We start from the raw sequence: 20,667 nt of genomic DNA on the forward strand, positions 1-20,667 counted from the left end.
TTAACAGTTCATCCCCGTGACCCATCACACTGTCTTCTTACTGATTTGTCCATTAGCAATCTCTTAATGAAAAACCTGAGCTGTACCAAGTAGTCTGCATACAGTGCATCAATTACAACCGAATACTGAGTACATACAGTACTAAGCGTACATAACTGTCAAGTACATACTGTTGCTATTCACTTAATATTTGTAACACATTTTGCTTTATGTGTTTCAAGGCCATTTTGTTCCTGTTTGTCTAGCTGTCTGTCAGCCGCTAAACATAAACAAAAACAAGGTACGAGAGAGGACTTTAACATGAAAAAAAAATAAACTGTTGTGTACTGCAAGTCAAGAGCTCAAAAAATATATCAATTCAGACTAACTGTACTACTGCAGTAAGTAAGGAAAGAATAGGTAGTGTTTATGAATGTTATCAGTCTCTGTGGATGCCCCTTTGTGCCCACTTTCTGAACTGGCTCGCTGGCTGTGAACTTTGACCTTACTGTAGGCTCGTACAGTAGACCGGGTCAGGTGAACTACATCACAGTGTCAAGGCATAGCATGGCTCATCATGGCAGAAAACATGAAGTAGCACCTGATGGTTATAAAGAGGTTAAGGGCCTTTCCTGTTGGAAAAACAACAAATACCTGTATGGTAGGTTAAGTAACGCAAAAAAAAGACGATTTTTTGAAATTACATGTCATGTGGGATATATCCGTCTAAGTGAAGGCAGCATGAGAATGAAACCGTGACAAAGAACACTGAGTCTGAAGAGATGCAGCAAAATCTCAAAAAAGTCCAACATGTGGATCCACAGTGGCCCAGTACTTGGCGTGATCATTCCCTGATCCACAATGAAGGTGCAGGACAGAAACACAGGCAGGACAAGTCCACACATGTCCTTTCTTTTCATCCTACAGGTCCAGCATATACTGTTCATATCGTTCTTCATTTCATAATACTGTCTCTTATTTGACATAATGCAGCTGATCCAATTCTGTATCAACCATCCTGTCATTCAGTATTTCAGGCAGAGGATGACCTCTTCGCTTAGACATCTCAAAGAGCCACCTCTTCACTTCAGTTTAGCAGGACTATCTCTCTGCTGTACACCCTCAGGGGACTTCCATGGGAAGCATTGTCAGATTAGGCGAAGCAGGCAGGCAGGGTCAGTGGCATGACTGGTTAGAGCTACAGACTGGAGGCCAGGGCTTCAGCTGTGGTAGCTGGGCATAGCTGCCTGTTTCTGGGAGAGACGCAACAGCTCCTCCCTGATGGCCTTGATCAGGGAGGCAGAGGAGTGGGTAGGAGGAGACGTATCCAGGGGCGGTGGGGCTGACAGATAGCCCATCACGGGGGGATCTAGGTGGGTGGGGGGCGCCGAAGGCTCCCTGATACCACCTCTAGGCATCTGGAAGATAGAGGAGGATGAGTAGTCAGGACAGTCCGGGAACTGAGGGCAGGAAAGATGGGCAAAGAGAAGAAAAAGAAGGAGAGGAGGAGGAGAAAAAAATGAGGAAAATGGAGGAAGAATGTCGAAAGAAGGAGATATCAAGTGGTAGAGAACCAGAAGGAGATTTGGCATTATTAAAAAACTAAACATGTAAAAAAAAAAAAAAAAAAAAAGGAAAGACCTTAAAAGAGAGCAAATCCCTTTGGACAAATAAAGCGAAAGTTTCACCACTTTCAAGGTTAATGAATCTAATATGAATAAATCTATGATTCACTCACTGCATCTTTCTCAGGCTCTGCCCTGGAGAAGTTGTCATCATGGTAGTGGTTCCAGCCAATGCCTCCGTTCTGGCCTGGAGCAGCCCTGGCCCCTGCAGGGTAACCATTCATCCGGCTGGACAATCCCACCTGTGTAAGATGATGGAGCTGGGCGCCTATACACACACACACACACACACACACACACACACACACACACACACACACACACACACACACACATACATCACACATATCACATCAGAGCTGCAGAGCAGTCAATCCTCTACAGCCCCTCTAATATGTTTTGATGCAATCATTACAGTCTGAAAAGCACTCTGTGCTGTGCTGCACTCCGTGCTGTGCTGCACTCCGTATGGTAAATGCCAGAATCCATTTCTATTATTCTAAGTCACATGATTGCAGCAGCATCACGTCAGCTCCATTAATAATTTAAGACAAAGACAAGGCTCTTTCAGTTTGACAGGTTTATGGGGTGAAGTTGTGTGTCTGGATTAAGGAACAGTGCTGTGGCCCACATCTAGAAGAGGTCTAAAATAAACTATGTTCACAGAGAAACACTGTATAAAGACGATAAGTTCAACCTTCAAATGTTATTGCTCGAGATGTGTGTTTTTTAATCCTGTTGCGTACTTAAACGAGGCTGTGAGAAAATGGGATTAAGACATGCACACCATGAGGTTTGTTTGCAGAGCAGTATTAGTAATTTAGGGCTGTTTGCATGTGTACGTGCATGTAGTTTCCACCTGTACCTGTTGTTCCCCCTACTGGTCGAGGTCTGGCAGATGAGGGGAGCTCATCAGCGAATAAGCCCCTGCTGGAGTACAGGCTGTCTGGCTGGAGCTGCTCACCGTGCCCTGCTGTTTCTCCTGGTGGCAGGTAACTGGAGCCAAGGCCTTGCCTGAAACACAGAGAAATCCATTTTAATTCTATTACTTGCAATTTCATAAAAACATGAAATATTTTTTTCTCATTTCCAGTCTCTACACTGTCAAGTGAACAGAGCCTTTTAAATACAGAACATTCATGTCCAACTCAACATTTTCTACAAAAGCAATGACAATATGGAAATCTGGGTGAAGTTTTCAGCGCAAAGACTGATCACACTACTTCATGGTTAAGCCAACTAATGAAACTTGAATAATTTCTGAACTGATATGATGAAATTCTGCCAACAAATTTCCATACGTGTGACAGCATAAACCTAGAGGACAGTTCATACAGTGTACGACATATGTATGTGTTGGTGCTCACATGCATGACCATGCTAGCAACAGGGTTGTCGTTCACTCTGATTCTACAGTGTCTTTGTGGTACAGCATCATGCTTAAAATGGGTCGTCCGCAGTTCACATAGTCTTAAACGTTTCACAATTCAAAACCACAAAGTACATACAACAAAGTGTTTGACAGCTGCTGACGATATTTTATTTCTGCTGGGCTAAAATTTCCGGTGGTGATAAGTTGTTTGACCACAAATACATCAATTACGTTTCCTTTGGCTGCTCTGCTCTCTAGAAAATAAATGGGCTTCATGAAAAAAAAAAAGCTGCTTATATTTGTTGGCGCTGTGCCTGAACAGTGTGTGTATCTGTGTAATGACATTCGGGAGCCAGTGAAAGGAGGAGTAGTCGATTGTGGAGAAAGACTGTTGCTATTTGAACTCAACAGCACAACCAGTGACTATACATAAAAACGGATGACACGACAGCTTCTCAGTGGTGAAGCCCAAACATTTTCATCATCCCATGGTTGATGGTGGCAGCATCAGTCATAAACCCTGCCCCTCCATGTTAATGGATTGGGAGTGGGATAACACCAAAAAAATCAAAGTGCATGTCAAATACATTTTTGACAAAGATGGTTTCTGTCTTTTCTGGTAGTTCTTATCATTCTTATCAATGTAACTAATGTTAGCCAGGTTATGGGTTAGCAAACTGTGGCTTCAGTTGCTGCTGCAAAGCTAACAGAGAGGACGAGACATCCATAGCCAGTAAACCAGCTGCAGACAGCAATACTCACAACTCTCCTCCTAATATAGCTAACATCACACCTACAGCATATCTTGGCAAATTAGAAAGTAAACTGGATGTCTGTGGGCAAATAATTAAACATTAATGGACACACAGCAACACCAATTCCTGCTTGCTAGCGAACCAGTTGAGATTAGACAATCGCGAACATTAGCAAATGGAACAAAACAATACTGACCAACTGAATCTGTGAAATGTAGCACAACTGTTTTACACAGCCGCAACCTCCACAATATTTTCTGTTCACATGCCGAACAGACAGTTAGCAGGCTGTGAGGACATACTCACTGAATTTGGCAAAAGGTGTATGGGATTAGAATCGCTGACTACTGCTTTAAGAGACCACTGCTTGGACCCGATCCATTAAACCAATAAAATAAAGATGACTCTTCTTTAATTATTTACGAGGCACAATGCACTCGATGCACCTTTAGGAAAATATTCCCACCGGTGAAGTTGTGGAAATCAGGCTGCACTGATCAATAAGAAATCATTTTGCTGTAGGAAGACGTGAAAGTCAAATAAGCACAATTATTTATTAATTTATACATGAATACGCAATTTTCATAGACTGCTCTACTAACCTTGGTGTCAGGCCTTGGACTGAAGGAGGGGACATGCCCAACTCAGTGAACCTCTGGGGGAGACAAGGAAAAACATACACTTAGAAAAAAGTGAGTAAAAATCCTTCATGACAAAAACTGAAACAGAGACTGCAGGAGACACTGTTTGCATTTGTGGTTCTCAGGTATAATCAGCTTACAAATATATTTAAAAAATATGGCGCAGCTTTCATACCATATCAAGATGAAGCAGAATCAAATATTTTAATTAACGCGAACAGAGTTTGAAAATGGGCGTTGATATTTCTTATAAAAGCAAAGCAGTGCTCTGCCTATTGCTACACAGCACATTTTGGCAGTGGGGCTGAATTCACATAGTAAAGAATGTTTGTTTTTACCAAGCGTGGTTTTCTTGGATATCACTCTTTTTTTTTGTTTTTTTGTTGTTGTTTTTTTTTTACAGCTGACCTTTCCCAGCATATTAAAGCACTGAACCTGCAAATGGACTTTTATGACTCCACTGCTCATTGTTAAGTCTCTTTCCATAATTGTCACCTGGGGTGAACACTGGTGTTGGACCTCTTACAGGCAGGACACTGATTTATGTGTCTTTACAGCTGTAAAATGCATTTAAATGTGGATTTTAAAAATGTAAGTAAGTGAAATGTTAAATTAGCACAGGGAACATTAAGTCAACACAGAAATATCTTTAGTATTACTACCATAAAACAACACACTATATCCATGAAACACTGTGCTTATAATTTTCCACTGAGAGTGTGGAATGCCTTTTTTTTTAAACAGTCATAATACTGACATACGTATAGCATACGTAGGCCTCAGAGCTAATCTAATCTGAGTGACTTAATGGGCAACAATCTTTACAGTTTCCTGTACTACTAATATAATACTCTTCCACTGCTAAACAACTCATAACTTTTTCCTTCTCATATAGTGCCCATGGGCATGGAAAACCTTTATATAATTTTAGCTCAACTCTCTACCCTTCAATATGAATTTCAAAGCCCTGAATATGCAATAGATAACTTCTATTTTGTCTCTTGACACTGTGTTATACATGCACAGTATTATAGTCTAAATATAAGCTAAAAAAAAAACCACAACTGCAAATACTAAGTTTATTGTTCAAGAAACCCTCGGAGTACGTCGATGACTGTATGTTCTGTGAAACCAGCCTACACTAAAAGGAGCTAATGCAGATCAGGCATATCCAGGGTATATTACTGTAGAGTCTTAGGAGCTGTAGATAGCTGATGGGGGTTGTAAGGTCGCAGATCTATGGGGGCGACAGATGGAGGAATACTTAACTGATTAGTTTGCTAAGAGAACACGATTAAACTCGAAGCTATAGGCTTCCTGCTGGGAATGAACTGAGAAAGGGAGGAGATAGTGAATACAAGGGATTTTACATGTGTCTATTCACTGTTTGGGCTGTTGCAAATTTAAACAGGGATCCTACGTCTGTTGGTCTCTCCCCAGATTAGAGAAATGAACAGATGCATGACAGAAATACAGTTTACAGGATCTTTAACCAGCAAAAGCTCAGTGCAACATGAAAGAAGTATGGTTTGATTTTGACTGAATGGTTATTGCTCTATCAAAAGTATCCAGTAGATAGAAATGCCAGGGATGGCCACTTACACCAGGGAAAGGGCCAAGAGCTTGGTAGGAGGGACCCCAAGGTCTGGGGCCCCGACCTGGAGGGCTGGAGCCAGGGGCGTGGTTGTTGACCCCTGGAAGAGTGATCCCCGCTGTGCTGCCCTGAGAGGTGGGCGACACAAGGGCAAAGGCATCGTCCAGCAGGGAGTGCATCTGCTGCCGCGCCTCCTCAATGGAGGGCTGAGGGGGCATATAGGGGGGTGGGGGAGGGGCGTGACCTGGAGGAGAGGAAGTGGGACCCAGGAACACATCGTCAATGGGGGAGGGGCTCCTGTGAGGGGATCCTGGGCCTTGGTCGGGATCCGACTGGAATAAATGCAAACATATTTATTAGCGGTTAGAGAGGTCATACAGTGTATGATCACACAGACCTCATGATGTTTCTGCACTACTCACTACATAGGCCACATTGTTGACCCCAGGACACTTTCTGTAAGCAGCATCACTGTCCTCAGTGATGAGGTGGTCTTTGTCGGCATCCATTATGCCTCCGTTCAGCTGCTCCTTCATCCTCTGTTTGGGAGAGCGCCTCCCTCGACCACTGAGAAACAAATGGAGAAATGTTTTTTTTAAATATATGAATAAATTAAAAAAAAATCAGCCCTAGACAGCCACAAACACAGATTTTCTTTTCAGAAACAACTTTACTACCACCATACCAAACTATGAGCCCAAACCTTTTCTTGGATTCCATGAAGATGGAGGGCATCTGAGCATCGGGATCCAGGATCTTGTCTATCTGTAGTTGTGCTTTCTGGTAGATGCGATCCTGGTCCTTCATGTCGCCGAGGCCACTGGTCACGTCATCCATTGCGGGGAAGTCGTAGTGGCCCTTCCTCTTGGCTCGTAGACGTATCTTGTTACGATGGTGCTCAATTTCTGACTTGTGCCTCAATGCTACTTGGATCTGAGGAGAAAATGACTGAATTAGAAAACATGCCTAAAGTACGTACAGATTAAGGATTTGTAACACTCTCATCTGCTCCTATCATTTCTTCTGTACTTTTATAAAAGTAACTGAATTCTTTCTAATCAAATTCTGTGTTTTTTCATTGTGACTGCACTAGATTGATTAATTTTCCAGAACCAACAGTTCTTGCTGTGCCAAAAAAGTCAAAGGAGCAAACCTCTTTGTTAATTTGGTTGGTGTCTGACATTTTGCCATTGGTGGGTGGACTGTGCAGCGGAGGAACCGGCATGGGCTGCATGGCAATAAGCTGGACTTTGTTGGGGAGTCTCCTGCTCGCGTCGGTGGCACGAGACATCCGATCGACGTGTTCAAAGATGGAGGCTGATGACAGCTGCTCGCTCGTGCCGTTCATGGGTGGAGGACCTGAGGAAGGAAGCAAACAAACAAGAAACCAGAGGTTAACTCAGTCAGCACAGTGCAGTTATTAAAAGTCTAAATGCTAAAGCCGAGTTAAATCAGGCAACAAAGCACAGACTGCGACTGTGCGAGGATCTCCATGAAACATTTAGCTTTTTATTGAACTGGCAAAAAGCATGGAGTAAATGTTTCCGGTGGTAACATGAAATGGACAACTGATTTCTATTTCTAAAAGCTAAACTTCATTTCAAACAATGGTTTTGCCTTTGTTTGTGAAGTTGATTGTGTCTACACTGTGAGTGACAGCTCAGAAGACATTGATGGATGGTGAGAACAAGCCAAACACAAAGCTACTTCTGAAACAAACAGACAGCACAGAGACACAGCTGCTGGGGGTCAAGCCTGAGGTCTACAGAGACACAGACGGAAAGAGGACAAACTCTTACCAATTCTATTCTTGCCTGCAAACCACAACAGAAAGGAGAAAGAGTTTTATTGAGGTGAAGGAGGATCAAATAAAAGCAGCAAGTGGTTAGTATAAGTTAATAATAAAAACCAAAAAGCCTGGTGCACTGAAGTGTGGCCACCGCGAGGGCTGTTTCAATTTTTCAGAAATGAGAAGAAAAGTAAAGCAGAGACGCATAGAGAGAGAGAGGGACAGACAAGTGAGTCATTTAGGCAGGTAAATTTCCACAGCTGATAAAAGCTTCTCTCCTGTTCTGATAGAAAGGAGCTGCTTCTGATGACAAAAAAAAAAAAAAACACTGTTCAAAATTCAGACTAAAAGGAACAAAAAGAGAGATGGTTCATTACATAATACCAAATATGTTTCCTATACAATGTACTTATAAACATTGTGGGGGAGTATATACAGTCTCAGGCTGAGATTTATCATTAACAAAACAGAGACCATTCCTCTGTGGCTGAGTCAGACTGAAGTCTGTGTGCCTGACTGCGTCTGGCTCCAGCACGTAGTCTCTGAGTGGCACTGCAGGCTTGAATCTATCAACAAGCTGTCAGATAGAGTAACTTCAGCTATTTTTTTCCCCTCCTATTCCCTGCTCACTCCCCTCTCTCTCTGGATTTCTTTCGACCACCGGCTAGACTTCCTACCAGGTGTTTCTTTTACTTTCACTGTTTCCCTCCGTAATCTTTATGTCACTGCTTGGGTTGATGCTGCACTTTTCCACAGTCTTTCTCTGCTTTGTCTTTTTTTCACCACTTCACAGCCTCCCTTGCTCTCAACTTGACCCTCTTGTCAATCAAACCATGCCAGCTTGAGTTGCTCTCTCTTAATCTCTTTATATCTGCCCAATCTCTTCAGTTTTCACCTCCCCCCACATATTCATTCTCTGTGTTTGGAGGAGTGATGTGAGTGTTGCAAAGGCCACTTGCCATTTAAAACATTGATGGGGACCTTACGGGTCTGCTTGCTGTCGCTGGGCGTGGTATGGCCTCTCAGGTTCTCCTCAGTCGATTCCCGCTCGCTGGAATGGTCACTTACCACAGAGTCACCGTCTGACGGCGAGATCCTACCCAGAAAACACACACACACACACTTACATAAATAATGGAAGCCCATGAACACACTAACATGCTGAAATGCCATGCATAAAGAAGAAAGGCAAAAGGTAAAAGCTGGGGGGAGTCTTCTTTCTACAAAATGATAATATGACTTGAAGCTTATAGAGCTAAATGGAGAAGTATTTTTGACTAATAATGATGATTAAATTCACAGTTAATGTGTCCTGCTTTGCTATAAAGTCAAGAAAAACAACAAATATTGCCCCTCCAATCCAAAAATGACATAAGGTAATAAATGCATTAAGCAGTAACTGCTGTACAACTGTGTTAGCAGCGGTTAGTGTACAGGGAGGTATTGGTAAAGATGCACATATTTATTCAAGTTATCTCTACAATGTAAAATTCCTCAATGAAACTCAACCATGATACAACTGATCTGTTCAAAATTGTAACTATATTATGTCTACATTACAGTAAAAAAAAAAAGCACTCTAACTTAATATACTCTGAGCTTCAGTATATAGAGAGTCTGCAAGAGCAAATGAAGATCCCTCACTGTCTAATGCATTAATAATTGATCAGAGGATCTGTCAAAAGCTTTTAGTCTGGCTGACTGACTGTCCCAACTGAGGTGAGCTGAAAATCAGAAAGATAGGGTAAAAAAAATAGCTCTGTTAAAACTCTATATACACATTTATGTAACCTATGACAGCATAACCTACATTGACACACCGTGATGCAATTTCATCTTTCCATTTCTTAATATTTATTTGGACTCACTGTCAGGCTAAATTTCTCCTCCTGCCCTGAACCTATACTCTGCAGAACTGACCTTCCTCGCCTTCGGCCACTGCGGGATGCTTTGGTGGAGGAGGCTGAGGTTTTGGATTTGGGTGTGGGGATCTCCCCGTTCTCCGATGGACTGAGGCCATCTTTAATGGACACGGGGAGGGGCCCGGGGCCAGGCCCTGGCGGGACAGCCTCCTGAATCACCATGACATCATCCTTGCTCTGCTGGCCGAGGTGCAGCTTGGCAAAGTCGAAGCCTTTCACACTGGGGGCCTGCAACTGAGGAGAGGGGCAGAGGAAAAAGAAAAGAGAGGAGGAACACACAGTTTTAGGAAATAGGGAATGGAAAGAAAGGTGGAAAAACAAGGCAGAAGTAAGAGAAGCAAGAGAAAGACCGTGAGGAAAGATTAACAATACTGTAAATATTTACTTAATGACAGGGAAATATTCAGTAATCTAGTGTTCATCATCGAGTGCAGTCATGTTGAAATATGTTGCACGATGACATTAATCTGCAGTTTAAACCACAGGCGCAAATGTGCCGCAAATACAGTTTCAGACAGCGACAAGTGATGGTGCTGCATTGGAATTCTCTCAAGACCAAGAGTCGCTAGTGAGTGAATTGACAGCCAGATAGATGGGAAGACAAGTTTTGAGTTCATAATTAGGCTGAATGACTGATGAATGCATGACCAAGAGGGAGACTCAGACAGACAGACATTAATGAATAAAGAGAAAGGCTTAGAAAAAGAGGGACAGGGATGAGAGATGTGGGGAAACATTGAGCTTGCTTTCCCTCCTTTGAGCTGGCGAGGGATGGAGGCTGGAGATGGAAGCAGTGAGACTATTTCAGTGTAAAGCCCTCTGGGCTTTCCAACAGCAAAATAGTAAACAGAGGATGTCAGATCTGAGTATGTGTGCTTGCAGTTTGTGAAACTCTGGTCCTATGACACTGAAACACGGCTAGAAGAGAAGAGGAGTGACACGACATGTTCCTGTTAATTCTCTGAATTATACGAACACTCACTGAGTTTATTGAAGCAAAATGTGTAGCTTAGAAGAGGCTTGTTGGTATAAAACTGCTAATCCAGCGTGATGCTTGCCAGTGTGAAACTGCTAATCCTGAGAGAGGGTATGTGTATATGTTTGTGTGTGTGTACTGCTCTCCACGGCATCTAAACAAGGCCAGTCATTGAAAGGGACAGCATTCAAAACGCTGCAGCTGAAACAGTAAAAGCTGTTTCAGTGTAATTAACACTGGGACTGAATGAAAGTAAACAGACAGCTGGTGATATCTCCCACACATTATACTCACTAATTACTACTTAGTATGGTCTAATGTTAAATTGGGGAATTGCTCACAACAAACAGCCAATACATGCAAAATGACCTATATAAATCTACTACTTCACAAGATCTAAAGACAAACACACCTGTGCTACGCCTGCAGTCAAATCCGTCATTCTCTATAATACCGGATTTTTCTGTGTCTGGTCATAATAATTGGGGAAAGCAGGATCCTAACGTCCGCTAATGCAAACAAGCACTAGTCTCTATGGCTTACTACACAGTATACCTCCTCATTGGCTCTTGTCCCTTTAGACAACACTTTCATTTTCTCTTCTTTCTTCATCTCCTTTGTTTTCTTCAGCATTGCTTTGCTCTCCTGTCTTCTTTGATCTGGTTTAATTCCTTTCTTAATTTTCTCCTTTTCATCATCTTTGTCCTCATCTTCTTCCTCCTCCTCCTCCTCCTCCTCTTCTTCCTCTTCCTCCTCCTCCTCTTCTTCTTCTTCCTCCTCCTCACTGCTTATAGTCTTTTTGCTCTTGGGGAGAGCTACTGGTCTCTAAGCAGAAGCAATGGTGGATAGCGTAAATACTTCTAGGCATGATGCTGTTGTCTCTGTATCCGACATTTCCCTAAGACTCACAATCTGAACTATTAACTAGTCACTACTGTGTACTTTATTTATTTAACTGTGCAAGATTAGATTAATAACCAGAGAGCGGCTATTGTTCACAGCAAACATACACACAAAACTACGTCTCCAGTACATCTTCTACAAACCACCAGACACTGCTCTGTACCTTCCCCCTTTTAACCTCCTTCTCTTCCTCCTCCTCCTCTTCCTCCTCCTCCTCTTCTTCTTCATACTCCTCTTCTTCCTCCTCATACTCCCCCTCATCTTCCTCACTAAACTCTATATCCTTTTTGGCTGGAGGGAGTTTCTGGTGAAGGGAGGTCCTTGATTCTCTGAATGATGTAGTAGACTGAGAGAAGAGGAGTGGTGTTAAGTGACACATGATTGTGTTAAGCAGAGAGGCCAGGCTAAGTGATTCTGCACATTAGATTCACTGCATTAACCCAATGCGGAGGGTTTTGTTCACACTTTGGCTCAAAGACAAAGACAGAAAGATCAACCAGTAAGTCAGGAACCTGAAAAAAAAACAAACATACACAGATGCCCAAAACAGGCTGGCTGTAATTCAGCATGCAAAAAGAAAAAAATTCTATTTTAGGATTGGATTAGAGTGGTGTTTTTGTGTCAGCAACATCTGAGTTAATGATGAAAGAGTCACTGGGAGCTGGAGAGCACTGCAGGTGTTTGCTACTCAGACAGAGCTCCAGTTTCTACTGCACTACAGAGTGTACAAAGGTCTCTAGTACTGCTGTTGGTCAGTGCAGCAAAGCAGAGATAACACACAACTGTGCATTAGTCCTACGTGCATCCTTCACATTAATATAAGTATCCAAAAATAAAAGCCACTTTCTGCCCATCCCTCTCACCAAAACAAACAAACAAAACAAGACAAAACATAGCCTGATAGCCAGGCTATTAAAACTCTGGGCTTCATTTGGACACTGCAATTGCTTTCAAATATCACAATTCATTAGTACTACTATGCCATGTACTATATGGGAGGTGCATAGTACTCTGTGTATCTACTCTCTGAGCATCTAAACACCAGAATGATTAATAATTTAGGGTCACATAACCCTTGCTTGTTCTTAGATTCGGTAGTAAACTTTACCCTGGATCTCTCTGAACTGATGAACTGATGCAGAGTATGTAAGGACACAAAGTTTTAAATAAAATAAAAGAGCAGCCAAGGCCCATCTCATGTATTCATAGTATCTTGCCTTCTAATCCAGCTCATGTCCTTTAATAAGTCTCTCTACTGGGGTCATTAAAGTTTTACTACTCCAATCTAAAAGAAGAAATGATGAACAAGAAGTCCAGATTCTGTGCAGTCCTGCAGCACATTCATGGCAGTGACAGATAGAGATAATTAATTAGCAGTCCATTTGAATTTGAAAGTGGTCTCGGGTTTCTGGTTTTCCAGATTGGCTGCCTAGAACCTTTCTATGCAGAACATAACACACTGTGGCATATTAAATAAATACATTATAGGTGTGCCTCAGCCGTCCCTCTTACATTTAGGGATGAACTGTCTGTGAAGATTCTTAGTCATCCAGGTCATTCCAAGAAGGGTTGAATCAAGGGCAACAGGACAGGTTGTACATACTTATAGATGTTAGAACAGATGACGTGAGAATTCAAAAAGCGACTTGGATGAGAGGTGAAGACAACCAGACCAGCTGCCCTTGATTCAACCCTTTTTGGAAAATAGGTATAAAGTAGAGGCTCACCTCTGACCTCTGACCTAGCCTAACCTCGGCCTTGATAATTGATGTTACAGTGGTGACCATGGTGGCCATTTTACACATATCAAATATGACAACTGAAGAAAGAACAGTTGAGCTGAAATGACTTTGAACAGCTGATAAAATGAAGCCTTGGTCAGACGCTTTACAACACTGCAGGGACACTACCTTCTGCCTCTGCTGGATGGAGGTCATGGCGTCTGGCTGGAATTCCAGCTTGTCCGTCCGACACAGTTTCCAGTACAGGATTGAAATGATGACGATGACGACGAGGAGGGGAATCACCACCCCGATGACGATCCACATGTTGGTGTTCTCAGCGTCAGAGGGTGAAGAAGTCACTTTCTCTATAGCTTTACACAAAGAGATTGAGAGAGTAACAGAGAGTTTTAGTTTTAAGTTGACCTTTGTGTATGTGGTTCCATATATCAAGCGCACCCTTTTTATTACCTTTAAGCCTATTCACAAGCACTGTACAGATGCTAAGTTAAATGTGCAGTATCATCTGAGTGCCGGCGCTCGTCTCGCTACTGTAGTCTTCAATGCAGACCTTCATTAGTTTTAATTAACACTCATTTCATCCCCAGGGGAAAGTACCGTAAGAGAACACAGTCGGCACAGAAACAGAACTCCCTTGAGGGGCTTTCATTAGGCCTTCATCCCTTGTTTAGATTCTTAATGAGGAAGACAGGCTTTTGGTACAGTGTGTACAAGGGAAGGTAATTAGCTCAAATGTTGCTATAAACATACAAAGGAAGACATGGAGCCAGCAGTTAGCTGGTATCTAATTTTTTTCTTATTAGGAGCTTATGAACAATTTTCCTACTGTTGTGTCCTTTCTATTTCTTTCCTTCTGCTCAAACACATATTTAGCTCTACTCAGTTAAGTGCAACCTTGAAAAGCTGCTTTGAACTGTGCAGCTCAGATAACAAAAGGCAAAACAGTCCGTGAAGTGCACTGAATTACAGGCCATTTAACAACAAAGCAACAATGCTAACAATAAAAACAATATAATAATACATCAATAATACATCAAATTTATATAGCGCTTTTCCGGGTGCTCAAAGACGCTGGACAACAAGAGATTAAATAACTATTTACACTAAAACGGGAAAGTCTGTTATTACCAACATTTATAACCTTTACTTCATCTACATACCAGCACCCGAGAAAATGGCAGTGACTCAGTGTCTTGCCCTTGGATGCTTCTGCAGTGTGGATGTTTACAGCCATGGGAGCTCTAATTTAGTTTGTCCGTGTCAAGGACCATCTTCTTAATCACTATGTTGCTTAGCTGCCCTTGAATGTCAGTTATCTGCTATGCAAGAGGTACTCACGCTGTGCTAAAATACCCTGGACACGATATCCCAAGATGATGGCAGCCCTTTGAACGTCCAGGCTGTTGAGAAGGTTGGCTGTCTGGACTGCAGGCACCCTCTGACCACTGGGACCCTCCACAAAATACACTATCTCCAAGGGGTGGTCCACACCCACCAGCCGGCTCGCGCTTACAACCTTGGAGTTGAAACAAGGAGGGAAGGTACAATTTGTTACTTGTCCTAATATCTATATGGAAAAGTGTGGTAGATGAGTAAATATAAATGGTCTGATTTTAAACAATTCAGATGAAGTGGGAGTCAGAGAGATGTACAAATGTCTAAAAACACATGAAATGAAATAAGAATTACAGTTTTCTATCATAAGAGCAACTTAAATCCATCTCTGTATTATATTATCCAAGTACTGAACTCTTGGTACGGAGCTATTGCAGAATGAGTATTTCTTTAAGTCATAAAAGAGACAGAAATCTGTTTCCCATAAAAGTTCAGGAATTTTTAATCTGGCAATTGGAGAGGCCATGGGAGCTTTTCACTGCATCCTAGACTTCAAGAAAACTCTTCAGTTTGTTTAGCCATGTGTCTGGAGGCATTAGTATGGTGGAATATTAAGGAAACATTTCTTGTTACACAGAGTACATTGTTTTGTATGTGGATGCTGGTGCCTATTCCTTTTTGTTATTCGGTTACACAGAGCAATCAACAGGCCTAATGAATACTGCAAAATCACTGCCTGTGCTGTCCACAACCCTCTTTTAAACTGCTGGCAGACATCATTGCACCTTATGTCTTCTTCCAAACATAAACATACACAGATGTAGGAAAAAGGCTGAAGGGCCCTCAAAAGACCTTATTCCTTCTTTGCATTGCTCAGGGACCCACACTTGCAAACTTCAATCCAAGTCCATCAAAATTAAAATGAGTTGTGCAACGTGTTTTAATTTTGATATTCCCATCTGTTGCCATAACCTGTAAATGGTTTCCTGCTGCTATATTTGTGGCTAATAGACAGTGCTCAAGCAACTGGAAAAGAAGTGCTTCCAAAAATGAACATGGAATCCACGGAAGATGAGGCCCGACACTAAAAAATTGGTTGACTAATGAAGGCTCTAATGAGCAAAGTGTCACAATTTCAATAATAAAGATGACTTTTTAATGGTGAGTATGGTACCTCATTTTCTGTGGAATCCTGTAACATTAATCACCTTTTAGTTTTTATGACTGCAGAAAGTAAAATTAAGGCACCAACTATTTGGCCTCTATACTTGCCCTTTGCTGGATTGAGAGTCATACTTATACTTATTATACAAGCCCCAGTGAAACTAGATATTCAAAGATTCTCTCTCTGATCTTTCACTTTTTCTTAAAATATTTACATTCTTCTTAATGTCTTTGGGCACAGAAATAACATGTCCGAAATTCTGCTTGTATGTACTTGTACTGTATGTATTGTACACCTCTTTAACATAACATGACAACTGTGCAGCTTAATCACACAAACACACACAAATGTGTAGAAAAACCACATTCTTATCAACTCACATTCTGTATGGAGAGAGGACATTTGGACATACCTTATGGCTGTTTGATTATTAAGACTTGGTTTAATGGTTCAGGTTAGAATAAATTTTAGATTAAAGTTAGGGTAAGGGTTGGGGTTAGGCATTTAGTTATGATGGTTAAGGTTATATTAAGGGACTAGGGAACGCATTATGTCAATGAGTGTCCTCACAACTATAGTAAGACAGGAATGTGTGTGTGAGTGTGCGTGTGCGTGTGTGTGTGCATGGTGTCCCTCTGGGTGCCCTGAGGCACTGTGCTGTCTGCTGTCTGCATTACTGGAAAGAGTAAAACGCAGGTCATGCCTGGGCTGACACAGAAAAACGGCTGGGCAGGCTTCCTCATCCAGGGTCTAATCCAGTCCATGCACGGTTATTAGAGTGGAAAGATGGCAGCGTGAATGTCCCCAATTCAACCTCCTCTTTTATCTGTCTAGGCAGACTCATAAGGTATTCTCATAGGTGACAACACCCCACTGATTCTGCTATGACAGTCCAGGGCATCTGTTTGAGATACATGTGTGTGCGTGCACTTGGAAATCTATCTTTGTGAGGACCAGTTTGAATTATACATCTAATAGAGTTTTTGGGAAAGTGAGGTCCTTTTGGCTGGTTCTCACAACTTTAACAAGCTGTTTGAGGGTTAAGACTAGCATTAGCAGGTTAGGGTTAGGGTAAGGGTTGGTGTTAAGTATTTAGTAGTGATGGTTAAGGATAGGGTGAGGGGCTAAGGAACGCATTATTTCAGTGAGCGTCCTTGCAAAGAGATATATAAATGTGTGTGTATGTGTGTGTGTGTGTGTCTGCATGTGCAAGAGATTGAGACAAAGGATTCTTCAGAAGTTCAGTCTGAGTCACCTCACTCTCATTATATCCAACAGACGCTCAAAGAAAAGTGTCTTTGAAATGTAAAAAAAAAACAACAAAAAAAAACATTTGTATCTTATCAAAGTTGGAAGTAACACAAGCGCACATTACGGCTTCCATGTATAACACATATTCATATTTGTGACTGTGAAAAATATAATTGTGAAATGTAGAAAGGATGCCAGAGCCTAAAACTAGAGATCTAATCTTAGCAGATTCACCACAACTGTCCGATTTCCTAAATTGCTCTGCGGGTTTTATGGAGACAGAGATGCGGGAGGCAGAAAGGTCAGAAACAGTGAGGCTGCTACTCAGCCAAGGATGATATTTATCACTCTGACAGCCCCCTTGTTTAAAGACCACCGTATGCACTCAGACTTCATAAGGCTGGATCAGTTATGCATCTCTCGTCTCTCATTACAAGTCTCTTTTCTCCAAGTGTTTTGCTCTCCCTGTTCCTCTGATTTCTGAATCTTTTACCTACCCCCGTCTCTGTATCTCTCCCTCCATAATGCCTCGCCTCTCAACAAAGACACACACTCTTAATCATCCCAACTGCCGGTTACAGACAGAGAAAGAGAAACAATTAATAATTGATCTGCTCTTAGCAGCTCTGTGTGCTCACAGGAGCCATCAAGTAACAGGGCCGGAGAAATGAGGAAGAGGAGAAAGAACAAGGACTCATGAGGTTGTGGTCTTTGAGTGGCTGGGCCCTGGGCTGAATGGGATGTTGTTGCCATGGAGACAGAGCCCTATCCTGTCCCCTTAGAGATGAGCCGAGCAGGTGCGGAGCGAACCCACAAAAGCTAGAGCCTGATTAGTAAAGCAGTACGGCTTTCAGTGGTTACAAATACTGCAACACTCACATAATGAGCCCTCAGTACTCGGGCAAGGTAGTTAGAGAGAGCTTGCATCAGGGAATAACGATATAAATGGTACAAGAAAGGAAGCTTTTTTTTTAAGATTTAGTGAGTAATCCATTAACAAACTTCCAGTTAAAGAGTTTTATACGGTAAGTTTTGTTATGTAATGAACAGGAAATTCAACAAATAAATCTATTGTACTGTTTCCAGAGAAACGCATAGCAAGTCAGTCTTGAAAATGCACTTGTGCCTGTCTTTACAATCATTTACAGTGTAGTATTGAGCCTTAAAACCTTAATTCAAGACAGAGAGAGACAAAGCTTGTACCTGAACACTGCTGTTGCCTATGGTGGTGGCTCTCTTAACACGTCTGACTAGTCCCATCGCCTCCCCTAGTAACATGGCCACCCGACGCTCCATGCTGGCTTGGAAGGTTCTTTCTCCCACTTTCTGGTCAAGCACACCCAGGAGCACTATGTACACAGAAATAAGATACAGTGTAAAAACAATTTCATATTTGCTGTGAGTAGCTGTGACAGCATTTCAGCCTGCTACAGTAAGATCTAAAACATATCATACCTGTTCTAACCCAGGAGGAGCGAAGCAATTGGCTGGTGTTCAACTCTGGATAATGGAAAGCTGTTTGGAAAAGGAGATAATACCTTTAACGTAGAGTAAAGTCACGTGGAAATGGCTAAAATACCATGAAAAAACTTCGTGGTACTCACGTTCAGCAATCTGTAGTACAGGAAAGCCCATGTAATAGCTGAATTCTACCATGGTGAGCTTCATCAGAGCATTGCTGACCTCTGACCCCATCAGATAACCCCTAGAACCACTCACAGTGAAGGTGATATCCACTGGCTGTCTCGTTAATCGTTGCTCCTGATATTTTGGAGCAGCCATGGTGATGTTTACAATCTGAAACACAATCAGACAGAGATCTACTATTCAGCAGACAGATGATTACGCAACAAAATGTACAATTACATTTTCAATTTTGCTGCTGATGGAGTTTCTGGGAAAGCTTGTTTGTCTCCTAAAGAGTTAAAATGAAGTTCCCAATCTGAAAATCGTTGGCTTCAGTGATTGGAAAGCAGAACACAAATCCGGGCAGTGTGGCCCAGGGCACAGTTTAGTAGTTGCTCATAAAATGTTTCCATGCTGCAGCAAATCCTTGATTTAATCCTTACAATTATTCCAACTAAAAGACTATAATACAGGCATCAGTGTAATAGGATTACACAAAACTCTACTGAAGCCAACTAACCACATAGCCAAATAAGTTCTTTATTAACAAACAGTAAGCTTCTTTAACACTCAACATCTAGACGAAGTCCCTCAAGAACGAGTGTCCAAGTTGAGTATCTGGGGTCTTGTTCATGAGTGATGATAAGATGGAGAATGAGGTGGACAGGAGGATTGATGTGGCGTATACAGTGACAGTCATAGTAAATAAGGAGCTAAATGTGAAAGTGCCTGAACCCCCACTGGAAGCCATAACCTCTGCATAGTGACAGAGGGACTGATATTGTGGATATAGCTGGACAAAATGAGCTTCCTTCGCCTTGTTTGTGCTCAGAGACTCAAAAGAAGCTTGGAGCAGAACAGGATGAGATCCAACAATCAGAGCAGGAGAATATGGATGGGAGAGTGCTGTCTGGTCTGCTATTGTTTATGATGTCAATATTGCCACCCAGACCTAATAAATTATGGAAAATGGACGGCTGGATAGATAGAGCACAAATCTGATTCCATCAAACCAAACCTTTCTCTGACTCCCCAGGCAATCATTCCTGCCATCATTCATTTACTGAAATCCCAAATCCTCAATAATTGTGATTAAACAGACGAGCTGTCTGTTTGCAAAGCTATATCCCAACTGAAGTCCAACTCTACTGCAGAAATTACAGTAATCCACGGGTGAAATGAATGGAGATGGGATCAGATCAGTCAACAATGGTTCTGCAGCTTGCTTGCAAATATAGCAGCCCAAGATTTTTTTTTTACTTTATCCATATGACAAAAAAGAAAATCTTTCCTCTTTCAGACAGATAATGCAATATGTTTAAAAAAGCTACAGCTTCCACAGAGGATAAGCAGCACTGACAACAGATATTATTCAGAAGACTTAAGAGTCATATGGCTTTAAGGTGTGAAGCCACAATGAAATATACTATAATATTGACATCTGAGCTGACAGCTGCAATGTTATGCATGGTTTCCCTGCCTTCTGGTCCCACTCACATGCACTGTGAAGTTGGTTGACTCCTTTGAGCGGCGACGCACTTCTGCAAAGGCCATGGTCAGACCTTTCTCAATGCTCTCACTGAAGTTGCAGAAACGCACATCTATATGACTGGGAACAAACTGCAGCACTGCACAGAGTGGAAACATGGAGAGTTTTATATCGAGTTTTTAAAAGGTTACCTCAAAATTTTTAATTCTGACAGCATTGTGCTTCCAGCAACCCTGAAAGACAGACTGTGAAAGGTCATTTACCTGTGTGGACTTGGTATTTACTGTCGGGTGTTGTCCAGTTGGGGGACACAGACAGGAAACGGCGGCCAGACCTTCGTAGAGTGTTGATGACAGATATTGATGTGTACACAACTTGGCCAGACACCACACGAAACACAAACTTTGGTGGGGGGTCCACAACCTATATAGATAAAGTAGGAGTAGATGATATGATATAGACAAACCACTCAGTGGTCATTTGTTCACAGTTACAAAGCATGT

General features: G+C 42.0%; 1 protein-coding gene across 1 annotated transcript in view; it reads right to left on the minus strand.

Annotated features, from left to right (window-relative positions):
- Positions 1–463: 463 nt before the first annotated feature.
- The window catches only part of si:ch211-1e14.1 (UPF0606 protein KIAA1549), a 36,007-nt gene continuing 15,803 nt past the window's right edge, over positions 464–20,667 (minus strand). Inside the window, exons 4-21 of the mRNA XM_041038425.1 lie at positions 20,428–20,587; positions 20,173–20,303; positions 18,654–18,846; positions 18,505–18,564; positions 18,253–18,398; positions 14,637–14,814; positions 13,467–13,651; positions 9,676–9,911; positions 8,715–8,851; positions 7,766–7,780; positions 7,120–7,325; positions 6,670–6,899; positions 6,389–6,533; positions 5,975–6,298; positions 4,334–4,386; positions 2,470–2,618; positions 1,718–1,872; positions 464–1,439 (exon numbers count right to left, since the gene is read on the minus strand). Of these exons, the coding sequence (XP_040894359.1) occupies positions 1,200–1,439; positions 1,718–1,872; positions 2,470–2,618; positions 4,334–4,386; positions 5,975–6,298; positions 6,389–6,533; positions 6,670–6,899; positions 7,120–7,325; positions 7,766–7,780; positions 8,715–8,851; positions 9,676–9,911; positions 13,467–13,651; positions 14,637–14,814; positions 18,253–18,398; positions 18,505–18,564; positions 18,654–18,846; positions 20,173–20,303; positions 20,428–20,587 (2,943 nt within the window). The 3' untranslated portion in view covers positions 464–1,199. The remainder of the gene's footprint in view (positions 1,440–1,717; positions 1,873–2,469; positions 2,619–4,333; positions 4,387–5,974; positions 6,299–6,388; positions 6,534–6,669; positions 6,900–7,119; positions 7,326–7,765; positions 7,781–8,714; positions 8,852–9,675; positions 9,912–13,466; positions 13,652–14,636; positions 14,815–18,252; positions 18,399–18,504; positions 18,565–18,653; positions 18,847–20,172; positions 20,304–20,427; positions 20,588–20,667) is intronic.

The sequence above is a fragment of the Toxotes jaculatrix genome, chromosome 5, assembly GCF_017976425.1.
Source record: "Toxotes jaculatrix isolate fToxJac2 chromosome 5, fToxJac2.pri, whole genome shotgun sequence".
NCBI classification, from domain to species: Eukaryota; Metazoa; Chordata; class Actinopteri; family Toxotidae; genus Toxotes; species Toxotes jaculatrix.